Here is an 18,895-nt window from a genome sequence, read left to right as displayed (position 1 = left end):
AGTTGCATTCTGCAAGGACAATGGTACATGCCATGAACTTTACAATTCTGTCTGATTCCTCGTCTGCATAGGTCAAAGATAGGGTAGGGCAGGTGCTAGCAGACATGATTTTAGCCTTTACTGATGGAACACAAGGCTTCCTCACTATGAAGAGTCCAATAATCACCAGGAAGTATAACACTGCAGGGTCTCCAGGTACATTTATACCTCTGCTCCTGTTCAATTCCCTGCACTTCTCACCCTGGATAGATCTCCAGTCTAACCATTTTGATTGACACTGGTCTTGTGGAAAGTCCTGGTTGATCAGTAGCTTACAACAAACTGAGTTAAAATGATGAGCTTAAAGCAAAGTTTATCATTAAAGAGAGAGAAATGGAGTCAACTGAAAACTGACTTTCACCTTGCCCTGCTACCAACTCTCTCTCTTAAGTCACAGGAATTCTAACCATCTCAACACACACTCACATAAACCACATGGAATTCTAGTCCTTAAAAACTTATAGAGGGGACAGGCACTTGTCTTTAATTCTGACACTCATGGAGAGGTAGGATTACACATTTAAAAACAGCTTAGGTAATTTTGTAAGATCCTGCCCGGGGGGGGGGGGCAAGTATGGAGTTTGGTTCAGGAAAACCAAATTTCTGTAACTTTTTAACAACTATTTAACTAGCAACTTACTAGTCAAAAGATCTTCTTTCAGACAGCAGTGAAAATCTTTGATAAGACATTCTTGTTTTGTTCCAGGCAGGCTCACACTATGTAGTCCTGAGTGGCCTGGGACTAAGTAGAAAATACTAGCTTAAAGCTTTCTGCACTTTTCCTGCCTTTACCTCCCGGGTGCTGGGTTTCCAGGCGTTTGCTACCATATCCAGCTGTAGATGGTTCATAGCGACCAAATGTCTGTCTAGGATCCAGATACGCTATTCAAGAGAAGAAGGTGGAAAGTGGATTTTAACAAACACCTGTGTCTGAAAGTGCTCTGTGTAGAAGGTTCATTTCTTTAAGTGTTGCCCTTCTGGAGTCGCATTTAAAGCCATGTCAACCCTTCCAAGCAGGCTGTGCAGTCTTTTCTTCCTCCCAGTGTATGTGCGAGTGTGGGAAACAGGACTGACAAAGTAGGTGATCCAGCAGAAGCAAAAGCATGCCACTGATGTTACGTAAAGTTGGGTCAGTTCTGATAGGGTTCCCATCTCCAGGGGTGGTCCCATATACACGCACAGAAGGGCAACAATAACTGGACTTAGTGGGTAATAAGCAAATTATTAAGGTGGGTCTTCTGATTTGTTTATTTGAGACAATGTTGCATTGTTTTATCCTTCCCCAAACAGTAACTTGAACTTGGAAGCATCCTCATTTTTTTTTTCTTTCAGGTTTTTTGGCTTACCTTTTCTTTCAAACTTCAAAAACTTCTTCCCCAGGTGACCATTTCAGATAATACCCAAACACACTGAGCTCATTCTAATGAAATTGCTAGTATTATGTCCCCCCCCCTCTCTCTCATCCATTGTCTTTATTTAAATACCACTACCTTGCCTTGTAGACATTTACTATCACTTGTGGATGGTGCTGCACCCTGAACCCAGGGACTTGTGCATGCTAACAAGTGCTCTACCTCTGAGCTAAATGTCCAGACTGCTATACTTGAGGTGCCTAGAGAATTGTGATTTCCAACTTCTCTTCATAACAATAGAGAACTTATTAAAAATAGGTGTCCAACCTTTTCTCCATATTTTCTGATATTCTGCATCAGACTAGAGGTCCAGGAGTCTGCGTTTCAAATTATAGCCTTAATTTTTTTTTTTTTTTGGAAATAAGGAATTCAGTAACCACACTTTCAGAAGCTATTGAGAGCTGAAAACTATATTGTTCAATACTGCCTATCTATTTCAGTAGATGCTAAGAGCAGCTAAGTAACCCAGTTCCTGCTTCCTTGGTGCTTCCAAATCCTCAGAGAAGGAGCACACTGCCATCTGGGGAGGCAGGTCCTGTGAAGGATATGAATAATACACACAATTGGAACACTAGGGAGGCATCCACTCAGAGCAGATTATTGTGAATAGCTTCACAGAGGGTAGGTGTCTAGCTGGGCTTGGAAGAAAAGACAGGGTTCAACAAATCGGGATAAGGTGGATCCTTTCAAGATGTTGGGATAACTCTAAGTATCAAGGAAGCATGACCACTTTGTGGGATACTGTGCCTGAAGGGGGAGGAAGGAGAGGAGGAGGGAGAGGAGGAGGAAAAAGAGGAGAAGGAAGAGGAAGAAGAGGTAGTGGGATTTGTGCCTGGCAAGTCAGGAGTCAGGCTGAACTTGGACTTTATTCTGTAGGTACTGGTCCATAAGACAAAGAACTACATGCAACTAAGGAAAAGCTGAGAACTGGAGAAACAGTCTTTCCCAGGGAAGAGCACACTAATTGGTTATCCAATCCCAAGTAGTCACCCCTGAGACATACACATACAAGTAACATTATATGGACTGAGCAGCTTTTATTTATATACTTAGGAATATATCTATCTCTACATATATGCATACATAAACAAAGAAAAAGAAACTATGAATTTGAAAGATGCGAGAATGGTGGTTGGAGGGAGGGGAGAAATGATCTAATTATATAATACTCTGGAAACATATGTAAAACTGGCCTTTTGAAAGGCCAGCTGGCAGTGATCTTGAAACCCCTGAATTATGATGGGTGGTTCATTTGCAAATTGTTTTAAAAAAAAGCTTTGAACATTGAACACTGTAAGGTAGTCAACTTAATCTGGATGGATGAGGTCTTTTAGTTGCTAATACAGTCTGAGACTCTTTGACAGGAAAGGCTGTATATACATTTTTAATTTTTTTTTGTTTTGTTTTTTTTCGAGACAGGGTTTCTCTGTGTAGCTGTCCTGGAACTCACTCTGTAGACCAGGCTAGCCTCGAACTCAGAAATCCGCCTGCCTCTGCCTCCCAAGTGCTGGGATCAAAGGCGTGCACCACCACCGCCCGGCTTTAAATTTAATTTTATACTAGAAATTTCATACAAATATTTCTTGTACATCAAACATATTCCCCTTCCATTAATCCCTTTAATTCCCTTAGACAACTTTATGTTTACTTTCATTTTGCAAATTCTTGATTTAATGTACCTATGTAAAATCTAGGAAACGCAAACAAGAGGAAACAAGATATTTATGTTTTTGAGACTGGCTTAATCGGCCTAATATGATTATTTCCAGTTGAACCCATTTTCCTACAAATAATTTCATTCTTTATGGTGAAAAAAATTTGTGTATACACACCATATTTCCTTTACGCATTCCTCTGTTGTTGTACACCTAGGTTGGTTATATAATTTAGTTAAGCAAATGTTTTGAGTGTAGGTCTAGAACTCTACTTTTGAATACTTCTCGACTCCCCTCAAGGATTAGGCCAGTCTACTTCACGTCGGTTTTTATGTCAAAAGGAAAAGGTGTGAGGATTGCAGGAGAGACTGCAGAGCAAAGGGGGCACTATGGGGAGGGGGTGGGGGAATCACTTACTTTTGAAGCATCATACGGATGCCTAAAGCTAACATGAGCAGTCCTTGACTTTAAATATAAAACTTAGACGAAATCTCCTAGGACGAGATCCCTAAACCCCAAATCAGCTAATCTGATCTTGACTACTGAAGGTCCTCAGCAGAAGGGGTTAAGCTTGGGCTAAGTTCGAAACGGGAAACTTCTTTTCATAGAGCGTAGACTTGCAGAGTTCTCTGAAGTGGTAGAGACGAGCTTGCCCAAACCCCACGCGAGATGAGCGTTCAGAGAACCGCGGCGCCGAGACCTCAGGAGCTACAAATGGACTCCCCAACCACCAATTAAGAGGTTCAGGACCCGAGAGGAGAAGGCCCACCCAAGAACCTAGCACCGCGCTCAGATTGGACAAGTACATTCCTCTCCCGGGGCTCCTTCGCCTGTCAATCACGCCGCACTGACACGACCTTGGCCCCGCCCCCGTTCGACTGACGCAATGCTTGGCGTTCTGGGGCGCCCCAGCCCTCGCTTCAGGTCCCCATTGGTCCGCAGAACGCAGAGAGAGGGAGGACGCTATTCTGCTTTCTCAGCTGCCTGTGTCGTCTCCCTCTCACGCGCTGTCTGGAGAACAATTCCAGCCTGGAGCCTAGCACAGGCGTACACGGGAGCCGACGGCGGCGCGGCGTCTCCCCTTTCTCCCTCCCGAGAGCTTTCCTTTACAGTTGTGACGCACAAGGCACCCCGCTCACTGCCTTCACTTGCGATTGGTTGTGGCCCGCGTCTGTCACATAGCCCCCTCCCTCTCTGCCACTGCTATGGACTCTTGATAGACAGCCGGGAGGCCACGCCCCCTCCCCCCGTCTGCCGCTTAGCCCTGCGATTGGCCGAGGGAACTGGCATGCTTTCCCGCCCCGGCCCCCTCCGGAGACTCGGGAGGCTAGTGGGACCCCGCGGAAGTTGTCAGTCAAACTCCTCCCTCCACCCCCCGCGAGGACCTCCCCCGGGCCGCGGGAGCGCGCACGCACGCGCACCGAGTCCCCCCTCGCCTGTACCAGCCACCCTCTCAAGTTGTAGCAGTTGCTCCCCGGGCGTGCTCCGTGGGCGGCCGGTGGGCGCGGGAGGCTGAGCGAGGGCGACGCTCCTAGGATCGGGGTGCGGGTGGCCGCCCCGGGCGATGAGGGGCCAGCGCTGACGGGAGAACGAGCGCTCGGCGGCGGCTCGCGCGGACCCGCGATGGAAGCGCCCCGGGAGGAGGCTCCCGGCTGGGCGGACGGCACGGGCAGCAGCCGCTGAAGATCTGCCCTGACTCCGCGCGCTAAGGGGCCGCGAGCGCCCGGCGTCCGCACCCGCGCGCTCGCCCCAGCCTTCCAAACTTCGGGCTCGCCTCCGCCCGCCCTCGGCGCCGGGCGTCAGCAACTTGTGCGGCCCGCGCGCCCCCGCCCTCCCCTCTGCCAGCTCCGGGAGGCGGCCGCGCGGCGCGGGGATGCGGCCGTGAGGCGCTGTCGGGTAAGGAGCAGCTTGCGGAGCGCGAGGGCGGCGCGGCCCGGGCCCGGGGCACAGGGGCACAAGCTCGCCGTGCCCGTCCCCCGCCGATTTCCCGGGCCAGCCGCCGCGGGAGGCGCCGAGCACCCGGGTCGCCGAGATGTCGTCGCCGTCGCCGCCCGCACCAGTTGCCTGCGCCGCCATCTCGGCCTCGGAAAAAGTGGACGGCTTCACCCGGAAATCGGTGCGCAAGGCTCAGAGGCAGAAGCGCTCTCAGGGCTCGTCGCAGTTCCGCAGCCAGGGCAGCCAGGCGGAGCTGCACCCCCTGCCCCAGCTCAAAGGTAACCCCCGGCCGCCCCTGGACCGCGCTCCCGGGGCAAGCCCCACTCCCCTTCCCACCTGCGCGCTTGCCCCACCTGCACTGTCTTGGCGACTCCAGGGTCCCCAAGGTCCCTGCGCTCCTTTCCTTGTCCAGTCCTCCAACTCCCTACTTCGCTGAGCCTCAGCCCTGGTTTTCTCCAAGCTTAGCTATTTCTTCACTTTCTCTACTTGTCCCTCAGTCGCCAAATCCAGGGTCCGCACAAACTGCTGCCGAGTTGGCTGGCCTTTAGACGTAGCTAGCTTAAAACCAGGACCAAATGACAGATCTTACTGTCTCGTTAGACGTAAATGGTATTCCTTAGAAGACCTCGATTGTCTTTGGAGAGGTTATGAAGAAAGAGTAATTTCTTTGCAGTGGAGCGGGAACTTGGTTCGCGCGGCTGTGCTTCCAAGGACTTTGTAAGGTTTTATAAGTAATTCAAATTGGTATCCGTGCCTAATGCCTCACAGGAGTGCTTGGCACCCCTTTTGGCTCACTTACTTTTCCCACCCGGTTTGGTGGCTTTTCATGAGTTGTTTACTGGTGTTCTTACTTATTTTTTGGGAATTATTGGTTTTTGATTTACTGATTTTCCATTCTTGCATTTTATGAGCTAGATGTCATGAATTGAAAAGATGATTGTGTTCCTGTATATTTAAGAAATTCTTGCAACCTGATAGAAACCTAGAGAATGATTTACAAGGCCAAGAGATTAAAGGCTCATGCCAAAGTAGATAAATGATCAGCAGATTTTTCAATACGTTTGACAAAGATCCAGCATCCCTTTCAAGGCCAATCTGGTTGTGATTTGTCTTTGAGTCTATGAATCCTGACTTAGTTTGGCAAGGAGTGTAAAGAGAACCCTAAATCAAATCAACAGTTGACCAGCCACAGCTTGGAACCCTACTTAGACTCTACAGCTGCCTCTTGGGGTGCTTCTGATTCAAGGACGTACCACAGGTAGAATCACACGGATTTTTGAAAATAGCTTACGTATGTATGTTTTGGTGTGTGCTGTCTCATTTGTTGCTTGATTGTTCTTTAACAAACTAGAATTGTTCAAAGTGATAAGCACAGTCAGTGGAGTGCAGCCATAGCCATAAAATAGCCCTGTCCTACTTGTTAGGATAGTGAATTGCTACTCAGGAGTTTAAGCTTTTATACTTAATTAAAAGTTATTTTATCCTTTGATTGTTTTTCATTAGTTGAATCGTGTTAATTTTAGGTTGAAGTCTCGATACTAGCATTTTTCTTATGTATTTAATTTGCTAACATGGTTTTCTTTGTCTTAGTGTTGTACTTCTTAGTTCCTCTGGTCTACTAATTGAATTTTAAACATCTGGTTAGTCTCAAGAGATGCCTCTGTAATAGATTTTTGCCTTTAAGACCGACAGAAATTCACAGAATCAGTAATCAGACTCAAAGTTACATGACGTTTGGTTGAAGATGTAGCTGGTACCGCTAATGTTTTCATGTGCAGAATTTGCTCAGTAGTAGAGAAAAATTGAAACCCTTGGTTAATTTTAGGTATTTGCATGTATAGTGTTCCTCATAAGGTATTATTCATGATAAACTGATGCAGATTCAATTGAGGAAGTAAAACTTTTTACTTGAAAATAAAACTCCTAAAAAAAAAAAGAAAAAAAGAAAAGAAAACCCTCAGGAAAAACTGCTTTAAATCCAGTAGTCAAAATGCTTGAAAAGTGATTTTTTTTTTTTTTATTTAATGGAGTTGTTTTACTTTGTGCTTTGGCAGTGCCCTTGATAACACCGTGTTGTGAGTTTTTTCTGTCTGTAGTATTTTCTTCCCATTTGTGGGTTTAACAAAAGCAACAGCAGAAAACTGTTTCATATGAAAGAGCATTTTTCTTACTGCTCTGAAATACAATCTCACTGTGGAGTGATTCAGATATCCGTGGGCATCCAAGATCTTTCAAGTATTTTATATCAACCAACCTGCTTGCTTTACACTTTGTCCACATGGATCTAAACTGGAAAGGTGCCAAGTAGTTTTCTTAAAAGCAGACTGTGTGTAAGGATTAACAAAACAATACAACCTTTTTAGTTTATTTTTGCAAAATCCTCTAGGTGAGTGGGTTGCATGATTTTTAACACTGAAAATGTTAAAAATAACTAGTAAGTTCCTCTGAGGGCTAGATGCTAGAAAATAAACCAGGATCAGTATATGTGAACCACTGTTTCTGGCCTTGAAATTTATGTTCATGTAGGTTGTAATTTTTCCACCTAAAACTTGTTATTTGATAATGAACAATTAAGGAAGTTGTTATTTAAAATAGGTAGTCTTTCAATGTGTTTAGCCTATTTTGGATTGAACTTCTGGAAGGATTGGCTTGGTGAAATAGCTGATCCTTTACATGTATATACAGCTTAGTATTTCAAATAATTATCTTTGAAAACAAGACAATATTGCCCGTGACAACTGGAACAACCTAAGACTGCGTATCATTAATACTTGTTATGTGCCTTTTTTACCTACTATGGTAATGCTATTATGCTGTTATCTGACAGTCTGGGGCTCAGTCTATTTTCACAAATATATATACATATATATTTTTGAGGTTTGAACAGGTTAGGTTTGGACCTGTGATTATCTGGCTGGTGCTTTGTCTGACTTTGGGACTCTGGTCAAATGCCAGTAGTTTGCTGTAAACTCATTTTACATAAACTTGAAGTATTCAAGTATTCTAGGTAGTCAGGGTAGAAAGTAAGTTTTTGGTCTTTCTGAGTTATTTTCTTTATCTGTAAAGTGGAAGGATTAAATGAAATAATTTAAGTGCCTGAAAATAAGCAAAGAAAGCTAACTTCCATTCTCTTGTGTTTGAAAGGCAGATTGAAAGGTTTTTAAGTGAAGTTATTAATGATACTTCAATAAAAGCCTCCCTGGAATATTACTTTTAATTAAGTGTATGTGCATGAGTACTGTTGTCTGTAGAACCCAGGGGTAATGGATACCCTGGAGCTGATCTTACAGGAGGTTGTGAACAGCTCTAACTTAGGTGTTGGGAACTGACTGCAGTCCTCTGGGAGTAGTTTGTACTTTTAACCTCGGGGTCCATCTATCTAGCCTGTAGTAATAATTTCCTACCAAGAAAAGGAATCAAATTCTTCATTATGGCTGTACAGACACACATTTCTCTTAGTAAACAGCAAAGAACAGAAACTGACCTTGGAATTGAACTCTTCCTGAGATAAAGAGTGGCTGGAAAGATGGCTCTCTGGTTAAGAGCACTGGCTCTTCTTCCAGAGGACCTAGGTTCTGATCCCAGCACCCATCTGTAACAACAGTTCCAGGGGATCCAAAGCCCTCCTCTGACCTGTGAGGACATCAGGCACACAAGTGGTTCACAGACATATACCCACACTCAAACAAACAAACAAACAAATTAAAAAAAAAAAGATGAGGTAAAAAACTTTCGGAGAATCATTCAGTTTCATTGTTGATCTCTAAGAACTGCGGCCAGAACATTAATGCTGACCGAAGTAGCTTGCATTAGCCAGTTTAGAATTAGGGGGACGTGTTTGTGCATGTTTTGTTGAGGTATGTGGTCTTCTGAGTGTGACAGAATTAGTGGGATTTTTTGTTTTTCTTTGTTTGTTTTTGTTGTCTCACTGTGGGGAGGGGCACTACTACTACTCATTTAATGTTTAAGGTTTGTGGATATTCACGAGATATTCATCCAAACACAGCTCTTTGTAAATAGGACAAATACTAAGGTAAAGTTAAAATTCATCTGAGTAAGTTAAGAGAAATGCTTTCAACAGGCTATAACATTTTAGGTATTTTGGGACTGTTTTCTGTCTTGTCATATCCCTTCTACAAGATATAATTTTTAAAAACTTTTTTTTTTTTTTTTTACTTTTTAAGAATATACTTGCCAGGCAGTGGTGGCACACACCTTTAATCCCAGCACCCCAGCACTAGGGAGACAGAGGCAGGCAGATTTCTGAGTTTGAGGCCAGCCTGGTCTACAGAGTGAGTTCCAGGACAGCCAGGGCTACATAGAGAAACCCTGTCTAGAAAAACCAAAAAAAAAAAAAAAAAAAAAAAAAAGAATATACTTAGAGAAATTGCTAATCTAGTGCTAATCTTCACATGAGGAAATCTTTTCTCCTTTAAGGTTAACATCTTCAGAATTCCTATTTACAATCATATCCCCCCCTCCCTCCCTCATTTTTTGGTCATCTTTCTTAATTTAATTTTGGATTATTTTTGGAGGCATCTAATTGAGTAAAGTGATAATCTAGGAAGATATATCTAGCAAGTTGGTGAGACCATTGGGGTAGAGCATCGTCCTGTAAATAGCAGATTTGAATTGTCTCCCTGCTTTAGTGATGGCTCACAGTTGCTTTGGGCTAGCTGGTTAACCCCTACGAACTTCCGGTTTTCACCTGTAAGAATAATGTTCTTGATAAAGGCACAGTGATGATTCGTATCTAGGTTAATATTGCCCCTCTGAGTTTTAGAGTCTAAGGTTTAGCTACAAAATAATACATTTGGGAAATAATAGGTTTTTGTGCTTTGTTTTGTTTTCCAGTTTGGCTTTTAACATTGTAGCATACGGGGTAGAGTCTACTTTTGAGGACTGTGTTACACAGTATAGTCTTCCTTAGATACTTGGAAAGCTTAAAAAAATATCCACGCCTGGCCCGCATTCCTCAGTCTGCTAATTGGTCTAAGGTGGAATCTAGGCATGTTTATTTTTTACAACTGCCAGGGTGATCCTCACGTGCAGTTAGGAGTGAGGCCGAGCAGCACACAGTGTTAGGCACCTGCTGGATTAAGTCGTTAACTGAAGCTTTGTCTTTCCGATACTCATGGTTCCTCTCAGCCCATTAACTTGCCCTCACTTCACCCTCTGGTATTTACAATTCGCTCTCTTAACTCTGCTGCCCTCTATGGCTGGCTAATTGGTGCTATTCTGAGTTTTCATACGATGAGATGATTGTTAGGTCTTGTTTTATCATCTAAATGAAAGCCCAGCTGTTGTCATTCAGTGCCAGGTGATCAGGTTTTGTTTGTTTTATTTTTTGTTTTGTTTTGGTTTTGTTTTGTTGTCTTGAGCTGAGATTGAGTAGGCAACATTTGGAAACATGCTAGAGATTGGCTTAGCTTTAATCTCATTTTTTGGGGTCATTGGTGATGATGCCAGTCGCTTTGGAGTATCAAACTTCTGTCTTCTACCTGATGTCTTCTATTGAAGATCTTAGCCTAATGTTTCTACTGGGTATACTAAGTAAAATGTAATGGTGACGCACACCCTTTCTCCTGCCCCTGGAGTCAAGCACATCTCTGAATGTGAGGCCATCCTGGTTTACATAGCAAATTCCAGGCCAACCAAGACTGCATAGTGGACCTATCTTTAAAAAACAAAACAAACAAAAAACTAATGGGAAAGTGAACTGTTGAATTTAACTGTTTTGGGTCACGTCTTATATTTATTTTTTTATCAACTGTTTTCTTCCAGAGAGTTTTTCATGTTGACGTTCAACTTAATTTTGACCATGGCTTTTTGTAAAAGGTAGCAGTGAGGCTCCAGAGCTGCTTTTAGTCTATTTTCCTAGTTTGTCTTGGGCCTTTCTGCTAACCACTCTGATAATACTACTGAGTATTGATTTGTTATGGGCGAATGTTCAGTTGATATGAAGTAGTTTGCTCTCCAGAATGAGACAGTAAATTTTATTTTGCAAAATGTCATTTATTTATCAAAACACATAGTACCAAGTACAGTATAATAAATGTCAAGTAGATACAGTCGATATTTTGATAAAATGGTTGTCTTTTAGTCACCTACCTTTCTGCATTGAGAGTGCTTTTTCCAGACTGTTCAATATTGACTATGAGATCCATTCTTTTTTGTTGTTGTTGTTCACTCTGTGTTTTAACATATTCATGCCTGAAACAGTCAAGCTAAGTAAATAAACTGACTTTTTTAGTACTTTGATAACAGTAAAGACTAAGTAAGGCTCTGGCTTGCTCTGAAGTATGTGTACTGCTGAAGTGAGCACAGTAAATGCCAGATTGAAGCAGAGGTACCTGCCCTTGCGTCTGACATAGTGTGACCCAGCATTGATTGTTCCAGGAAAGCAGACATGTTACAGTTGTATGGAAAACTAACTTAGGGTTGACTTAGATATGGGCTTTAGTATTTAAAATCAGATAAGCTGAAATAGTTTGTATTTATAATTTATATTTTTTCTTTTTTTTTTTTGTGGTAAGATCTCACGGTGTACTCTGGATTGACCTTAGACTCATTACTGGGTAGTCCAGACTGGCCTTGAACTCGTGATCCTCTTTCCTCTCAAGTGATGGGATTATAGGCCTGCATGACCTTGCCAGGCTAGTTTATATTAATCTCTAAATTTGAGGTGCAGTCTTAATTTATGAGGCTGTCCTTGAAGGAAATAAAAGAAACCGATCTAAAATCTATAATTACTTTGAGTGCATTATTGCATGACAAAAAAACCTACTTGCTGAAAGTTTGACATGACAAGCTGGGTTTATGTAAAATAGACTCTGCTTGTCTGAGCAGGATAATTGAATAATAAGCAGTTTCAAGACTTTTTTATGTATATCTTTTTTTTTAACTCTTTGCTGAAGGAATTTGTCTCTGTGAGCTTTTTGAGTGAGTAATGAAAAGTTTTAGAAATCTTACCTTGATTCACATTCCTGTAAAGAAACATACTGGGTTTATTTGGTCATGCCCGTCTTTTGTAGTTTGCTGACTATGGTAGGTTTACATGTTCTAAGAGAACCTATTTCTAACGTGGACACTGAATGCAAGGGAGTTCTTGGGATCACACTTCCCCTGAAATAGCGAAGCTAACTCACCTCCCCACTGTGCGGTTTCTAGTTGAGCCCTCCAGTACTGAACAGGAGGCCTCCATTGGGGACTGATTTCACTCTTACTCTAAATAAATAGCATTCTAGCCATTTCATCAGAGAGTCTCTGAAGAGAGGGAGGAGTTTGCTGTGTTTTGTGATGTCAGGAAGTGTGAGAGAGACACAGCCTAATTTTGTTGTGGAAAAAGAGGAAAAAGAAAACTTCCTGTAGAAAGAGGTGAACTGAGACCTAAAAGCTAGAAGGTATTAGGCAAGGGTAGACAGGGTCTAAGACCTACCCGTCTGACAGTCCACGTAGACTGCAGCTGAGCACAGCGTGTTTGAAGATTGCCAGCTTTGTGGTTAGAGAAGACACTGGGGCAGCAAGGAAGACCTGGTTTTGCTTGATGTTGTATGTTAAAGAATGGGTACAGGCATCACACTGCCTTTGTACCTGACTGTCGTGAGGAATGTAGGAAGTCTTCCTAAGTGGAGATGGAGTGGTATCACACACAGAGGACTTGGTGAGAGGAAGTCAAGAATGATACTGGTTTGACTTGAGCAACTAGGTATATGGTAGCAGTTTGTCAGTAGGTAGCCCAAGGGTAGCCTCAGACTCAACAATCTTACCTGAGCCATCTGAGTGATTACGGGTGTGGACCACCTTACCCTCAAAACAGCTTATTGAGAGACAAATCAGATTTGGGGAAAAATAACATTTCTGTTGGTAGCAATTTATTTATTTATTTATTTATTTATTTATTTATTTGAGATAGGCTCATACTGTATTGTAGACTGGTCCTAGACTCGTGGTGATCAGCCTTCAGCAAGTGCTGAAGTTACAGGTATGAGCCACCATGCTAGGCTTCAAAAAGTAATCATTCTTCGGTGGGATAAGTTGAAGTACCTGTGGGAAACTGAAGTGGGGTTGACTGTTAGAAAGTGAATTTGGGCCTAGAGCTGAATCCCTGTGCATATGGTAGTAATTGGGGTTTCCAGCTTGTCGGTGGCATTTGTAGCAATGGGATCTGAAGCACATGCTCAGTAGAGATTTGTAGACTGACAAGAGGCCAGAGCATAGCAACATCTAGAGACAAGAGACAGTGCCCATGGGCCCAAGGCATCGAGGTAAGCAAGTCTTAGTATTAATAGTGGGGTAGGTAGGATGGAGCGGCCTGTGCTTTTGGCAACCTTCCTGCTGGCTTCATTGGTTTTTAGGGGTATTTCAGAGGCTTGATAGACTTGAAGCAAGATTCCTGTAGGGTAAAGGTTATGTGGAAGTTGTAGAATATAGCCAGTAAGTAAGGATAGCTTTTAGATAGATTGGGGGTGGTGTTTTTGCATAGTTTTTTGCACACACACACACACACACACACACACACACACACACACACACAGAGTCACTTAAATATGGGCTTAGAGGCATGGTTCAGTGGTTAAGATTACTGGCCACTCTTCCAGAGGACCTGGGGTTCCTATCCCAACACCCACATAGCAGCTAACAACAGTCCTTAACTCTAGTTCCAGAGGATCTGTCACACTCTTCTAGCCTCCATAGGCACCAGGCATCCATGTTGTGTACAGACATACATGCAGGCAAAACACCCATACATATAGAAGAAAACTTAAGATACATATTGTAGATACAGAGGGTAGACTGGATTGTGACAGAAGGGAGGGATCAGTGGGTGAGTGTGTGTGTGCTTCACAGGCGAGTTGAGGCTCACGATAGCTCCATTCAGAATGGTAGCTGCAGGAATGGGAGGAGGTTTGTCTGAAGTACCTGGAGATAGGGGGTGTTAATTGTTTGCAGTGGGAAGAGGTAGAAAGTGAGGCATCTCAAGGTGTGTTTATCTGGACACTGGGTGCACAGCCCTGCTTCGGAGGATGCTGGGAAAGGAACCAAGTAGTGAGGGGAGATCCCATTTTATTTTGTAAGTGTTACACTTGAGATCCTTTTGTTACACATACTCCTATGTGTGTGTGCACGCGTATGCATGTGTTGAAGGTCAGAGGATCAGGATTTGGTTCTCTACCATGTGTGTTCTCAGGATGGAATGCAGGTCATCAGATGTAGAGACAAGTGCCTTTACCACTAAGCCATCTCACCAGCCTGCCTATCTATCTATCTATCTATCTATCTATCTATCTATCTATCTATCTATCTATCTATCTATCTATCTGAATCAGTGTCCTGTGGGCATTTCTATGCCTAGTCAACATAATTGCATTTGTTATTTTACCTTTGGTCGCCTGCTAAGATGCCCAGATTTGCTGATGAAGGACTTGTCATAGTTGGATTTGCTGGCCACTGATGATCTGTATATGCATAGTGCAGGATAGCCTTGGTTTGTTTGTAGCAGGAGATGATATGCTGGGAGAAGTGTCTGTGTGCGTGAGTTAATAATAAGAAGATTGTTCATGATGAGGCACATTTGCAGAACAGCTAGATTTGTAACTGGAGTCACCAGTCACTCAGTCACTGTAAGTGGTAGCTTGAATGTGTTGTCCCAGATTGTCAAGAACTGAGGCTTTACCTGCCTTTTGGAGATGCTGTGTGTAGGCTATAAGGACTTTCTCACGCTGTGGCTACGTTAGCACAGCACTGTCTTTTCCTCCCCCAAATTTGAAAGCAGGAAATAAAGTGCTCTGAGATACTGAGACTTGCATATGAACTTAATTAGGAAAATTCATCAGACACTTCACTAGTTTTAGTCTCCTAAAGTTTCTAGAGGAGATGAAACTGGACAACTGTGTAGCATCTCTTTAAGAAGTATTCCAGATGCATGGGTGCCTGTAGTTAGTGAACAAGCCTTAACTTGATTGTAAGTACAACTGGAGTAGCAGATGCAACAGTGACCTGCTTCTAGGTTAGTCTGAAGTCCTGGGAAACTCAGGTCTTCCAGTAGGAGAGGGGTAATATCTGAGCTTTCCTTAGCTGCTCCAGCTATGGGGCAGCCATGGATGGAGTTGGTGTGGCTGATATCTGGTGTTTCTGTGGTCACCTGGATAACCCTGTACACACTTGGAGACTTGTTTTTAGTTCTAGAGCAGTAATGACTATTTTAGGATGTAATACTTGGCGTGAGTCATAAATGACTCTCAGTTTCATTGTTTTCTGAAATAAACTCGTTTAAAGAATACATGGTGAGAAAGATCATTCTTAACTACCTCATTTCTTTATGTGGCTTTTTTTTTTTAAAGAGCTCATAGATTGTTAAAAACAAAACTCTTCCAGAACAAACCTCTCGTACTTTGCTGTCAGTGAGAGCAGTGTAAGAGTAGGCTAACCTAAGATTAGGCTAATCTGTTCACCTCGTGCTTTAACTTTATAGAATATTGCAAACAGCATGACTTTTTTGAAAGAAAAATAACAATTTTGAAATGGTTCTGGATAAATTACTTATTTTTAGAAATAGTGAATTGGGTCATTTGAAACCTTGGTTATAAATTCCACATACTGAGGCTGTTGAGATGGCTCGGCAGGCAAGTGACTGACGCCAAGCCCAGTGACCTGTATTTGTAGCTTTCCCCGGATTCCCACTTCCATCCCTTCCCCTGAGAGTACATATTCAGTCTAAAGTAAGCAAATGCTAAAAAATAAATAAATTTCACATACCAAAAGGAAGTTGTTTTTTTAATTTTTTTTTTTATTTATCAGTATATGTGTTTCTATGCATGTGTGTGCACTTACACAGGCATTCCTTGGCACACATATGGAGGTCAGAGGGCAGCTTGTGAGAGTTGGTCCTTCTGCATGGATTCTGGGATTCAACGCAGATTGTTAGACTGGCAAGTGTCTTTACCTGCTGACCTATCTCTCTGGCTCAGAAATAGCTTCTCTCTCTCTCTCTCTCTCTCTCTCTCTCTCTCTCTCTCTCTCTCTCTCTCTCTCTCAGTGTTGAAGATTGACTGAGAAGCAGGAACACTGTGGCTACTGTTCCTAAGACTCTTGTTTAGGAGTTTATATATAGATCTATTAGAGAATCCAATTAAATCCATAATTGCCCCAGGAAATTGATTAAGTATCCTAGGGTGGCCACTCCCAAGCCCTCTCACAGAGCCAGCCTGTGACGGTGAAGGCTGGAGCGGGCGCAGAGCTGGTCCTGCCCTAGACTTGAGCACCAGTTAAAGAAGGTAATGTGTTCTCAGTAAGCGCAGGGTTGTGTGGGCATCACTACGAGATGGATTTCCTCCCAGCCATTAAAGTGACAGCTGTGGTTTCCTTAGCCTTCCACTTGATGTGTGAAGATCTGCTTAACATTTCTGGTCCCTTAAAAGTCTCACAAACTCTTGTTTAATGACTACCAGGCTCCATATTCAGATGATATTAAGGAGGTAACGCAGGTTTTCAGCAGCATCCTCATCTGTGTCCACGGCCAGGACCGTGCATCACACAGCTAGTAACCCATCCTCGTTTCTGTTCTCACTGCTTTATCAGACGTGTCAGCTCCCCCCCTTCACTCCTTTCTTCTTTCTCTGCCTCTCCCCTCCTCCTTTCTTCCCTTTCTTGACTGGGTTATGTAGCTCAGGGTAGCCTGGAGTAGCCCAGGGTAGCCTGGAGCTCTCAGTTCTCCTGCCTAAGCCATCAAAACATTGAGTTTATAGGCACATATTAGCTAAAAGTTATATTTTAGAATAAGAACTAACTAGTATCCTTTAATCCTTCTAAATAATAGTTATGGATACAGTTACATTTGAATGGTAATTAAAGCTGTTGTTAAGCTTAGGCAGTACCTCAGTGGTTTTCCTTAGTACACACTTATATGTTAAGATATTGGACTGATAGCCCGCCTGTTGGCGTTTTCTCGGGTGTGCTGTCTATACTTTCTTTGCAGTTTTCAGTTGTAACGAAACCACAGACTCTTAACTAAGTCATAGTTAGTAGTAGTGCTAAGCCATTTGTTACTAAGTAAACAATCCCATTGCTTCCTTACTATAGCCTGATCTTTAGTTTTAGATAAAAGCTGGTTTAGGCTCTCAGTTATAACATTACTGGGTATTGCCAAAAAGCTACATGTCCTATATCCTGTGTCAGTCTCTTAAATTAGAATTCTGGACCACATCCTGGGCATGCCACTGAGTGGTGGTGCTGAGTTGCTATGATACTGTGCTTGTTCTATTATTTGTAGCATGAATCCTATATGAGATGTTACTTTAGATTTCAAATAAATGAGCAGCAGTAACTGGGGATATGGTTTATAAAATTATCTTATTACAAATTATGCCTGCCCTTTAAAATATTTGTTATTAAACACAGCACTAGCAAATGAAAAAGTTGAAATGACTTGATTGTGCTTGGGTTTCAAACATTGGCTTTAGTGAAGATGGTGAAGAGGAAAGCTTTAAGACAGGTTGTTCACAAACCAGTGTTCCCTTTCCATCTGGAGGCAGCCATTATGCGAGCCAAGATATATGCACACAAATACATCCAGGAGCCATGGAGAAGCTGCAGTCGGACTTGATGTACTTTCTCTGTGCACTGCTGGCAATACCGGCCACTCTGTGTTACACACTCTGTGCTATACACAGGGCTTCCCATCCCACCAAGCCTGATAAAGCTCACAGACTGGGATACAGGGCCATGCAAGCTTATGTCATGTACAGGGTTTGCACAGTTCCTAAGGGTATAACTTAGACAAATATGTCCATCATGGTCTTGACCAGCTAGCTTGCCTGAAGTCTTCAGTCTATTGCCAAGGGGAGAGCTGGATGCCACTGTGGGGCTTGGAGAGTCCTGAATTTTTTAAGATTTATTTATTTATGTATATGAGTACACTGTAGTTGTCTTCACAAACACAAGAATAGGGCATCTTATCCCATTGATGAGAAACCATGTGGATGCTGGGAGTTGAGCTCAGAACCTCTGGAAGAGCAGTCAGTGCTCTTAACCGCTGAGCCATCTCTCCAGCCTGAGTCCTGGATTCTTACTGGGCTGGTGAAGAGTCCACATACAGCTCCTTTGAGGTTGTCATCATTGATCCATTCCATAAGCCTATCAGAAGAAATCCTGACACCCAGTGGATCAGCAGACTAGTCCAGAAGCACAGTGAGATGCATGGGCTGGTATCTGTAGGCTGCAAGTACTGTAGCCTTAGAAAGGTCCACAAGTCCTACCACACCTTGGGTGGCTCTGGTCGTGCAGCCTGGAGAGGGTGCAGTACGCTTCAGCCTTATGGTTACCGATAATACATGCACTGTCTGTGAAAGTCATATGCAGCAAGCTGTTTACAATAGGGGAAAAACAGTATTCTTCAGCTTGGTATTTGAAACCTTGAGAGGTAAGAATACAGACTAAACTTTCTGCTGAGATATACATGAAATAGTACTAGCAATATTATACTGTAGGGCCAGTGCTAAATCATACCACTCCAGCATTTTATTTTATTTTTATTTGGTTTTGGTTTTACGAGACAGAGTCTTACTATTTGCTCTGTCTGTCCTGGAACTCCTTCTGTAGACCAGGCTGCCCTTGAACTCTGAGTTCTGCCTGCTGCCTCCCAAGTGCTGGGACTAAAGGCTCATACCACACCCATCTTTACTGAGGTAATTTTTAACAGTTTGACAAACTGTTCTACAGACATCCTATGTAGTCATATTCATATGTGTTTATTATATCTTTATTTTCTTTGTTGATTTTGAAGTTCTCACAAACCCTTTCAAAATTTTACTGAATCAAATCTAGTATTATAAATTACAAATGTTTTATAGAGAT

The 18,895-nt window shown here is 42.9% G+C and overlaps 1 protein-coding gene and 1 pseudogene across 2 annotated transcripts in view; both read left to right on the top strand.

Moving 5' to 3' along the window:
* Positions 1-4,537: 4,537 nt before the first annotated feature.
* Ppp2r5a (protein phosphatase 2 regulatory subunit B'alpha) overlaps positions 4,538-18,895 on the top strand; it is a 43,294-nt gene continuing 28,936 nt past the window's right edge. The window contains exon 1 of one of the 2 annotated variants that reach the window (XM_028757788.1): positions 4,538-5,319. In XM_028757788.1, the coding sequence (XP_028613621.1) occupies positions 5,139-5,319 (181 nt within the window). In that variant the 5' untranslated portion in view covers positions 4,538-5,138. Of the gene's footprint in view, positions 5,320-6,197; positions 6,300-18,895 lie in introns of those variants that run through there. The other variant, XM_028757796.1, reaches the window with a different exon arrangement.
* On the top strand, positions 17,621-18,369 carry LOC114614116 (annotated as a pseudogene).

This window comes from Grammomys surdaster, unplaced genomic scaffold (genome assembly GCF_004785775.1).
Source record: "Grammomys surdaster isolate TR1022 unplaced genomic scaffold, NIH_TR_1.0 130, whole genome shotgun sequence".
Classification (NCBI taxonomy): Eukaryota; Metazoa; Chordata; class Mammalia; order Rodentia; family Muridae; genus Grammomys; species Grammomys surdaster.
The sequence above is the reverse complement of the archived record's forward strand: the minus strand, read 5'-3'. Positions and strand labels throughout refer to the sequence as shown.